We start from the raw sequence: 946 nt of genomic DNA on the forward strand, positions 1-946 counted from the left end.
AAAAAAAAAAAAGAAAATATTTTTGGTACAACAGGAATGACACAGTCGAGGAAGAGTGCAGCAAATAAAACGAGTCCCTTTCTGAAGATGTTTGACATTCTGAGCCTCCTGTCTATGTCCCATCTGTCCATCCAGATGACTCTTCTGCATCGCTCAGTTAGTGGCCACTACCTCTACATTTTCTCTACTGAGATGAGATCATCTGACACTCACTAAAAATAGGTGCACCCACAATCCTTCTTCAGCAAGCCTCATCAACACAAGGCCACTTGTGAATCCATACAAACAGTAAGAGATTAACATTTGGGACATTTTTTGGTGGGGGTATGGGAAGCTTAAAAAAAGAGGAACCTAATGGTTTGTGTGTGAATGGGATGGTGACTTTAGCATGATTCTATAAGTCATATTTTAACATACATATTTTTCTCATAAAATTCATCACTGGATTACAGTTCTTCGTATCAACCTTCTTATCAATGCTACAAAGCTCAAGAAGGATAAGCTATGAATGAGATAAAACTGCATATGTCAAAACGTAAGATACTCGTGGTTGCAGAATGAAAGGAAACATACCTAACACAGTTAAAGTTGCCATGGCAACTGTGAAGTTGCGTGTGCCAGGAGTAGTGGCCCGACAAACATACACCCCAGCATGTTGCAGCCTGACGTCAGATACCATGAGATTTCCATTTCCAAGTACCCGGGTATTAAAGACATCAATGGATTTGTGATCTATTTCAAAAAATACTTTAGTTAAAATAATATAACACATAATCTGAAACTACGTCAAAAGACTATATCCAAGCAGTCATAAAAATATAAAATTCTTCGCATCAAAACTTTTTGTCTGCACACTGAAATGCTAAAGATAGTTAAAAGTCATTCAGTTGTCAAATGTGGTTTATATGTAAAATAAGCATTTTGTCAATTTCATTAGAATTAAAGA

General features: G+C 36.6%; 1 protein-coding gene across 1 annotated transcript in view; it reads right to left on the reverse strand.

Annotated features, from left to right (window-relative positions):
* PRTG (protogenin) overlaps positions 1-946 on the reverse strand; it is a 144,545-nt gene that overhangs the window by 64,376 nt on the left and 79,223 nt on the right. Inside the window, exon 5 of the mRNA XM_012801789.1 lies at positions 574-747. Coding sequence (XP_012657243.1) covers positions 574-747 — 174 coding nt within the window. The remainder of the gene's footprint in view (positions 1-573; positions 748-946) is intronic.

Source organism: Otolemur garnettii, unplaced genomic scaffold (assembly GCF_000181295.1).
Source record: "Otolemur garnettii isolate 467f Iridium unplaced genomic scaffold, OtoGar3 scaffold00011, whole genome shotgun sequence".
Lineage (NCBI taxonomy): Eukaryota > Metazoa > Chordata > Mammalia > Primates > Galagidae > Otolemur > Otolemur garnettii.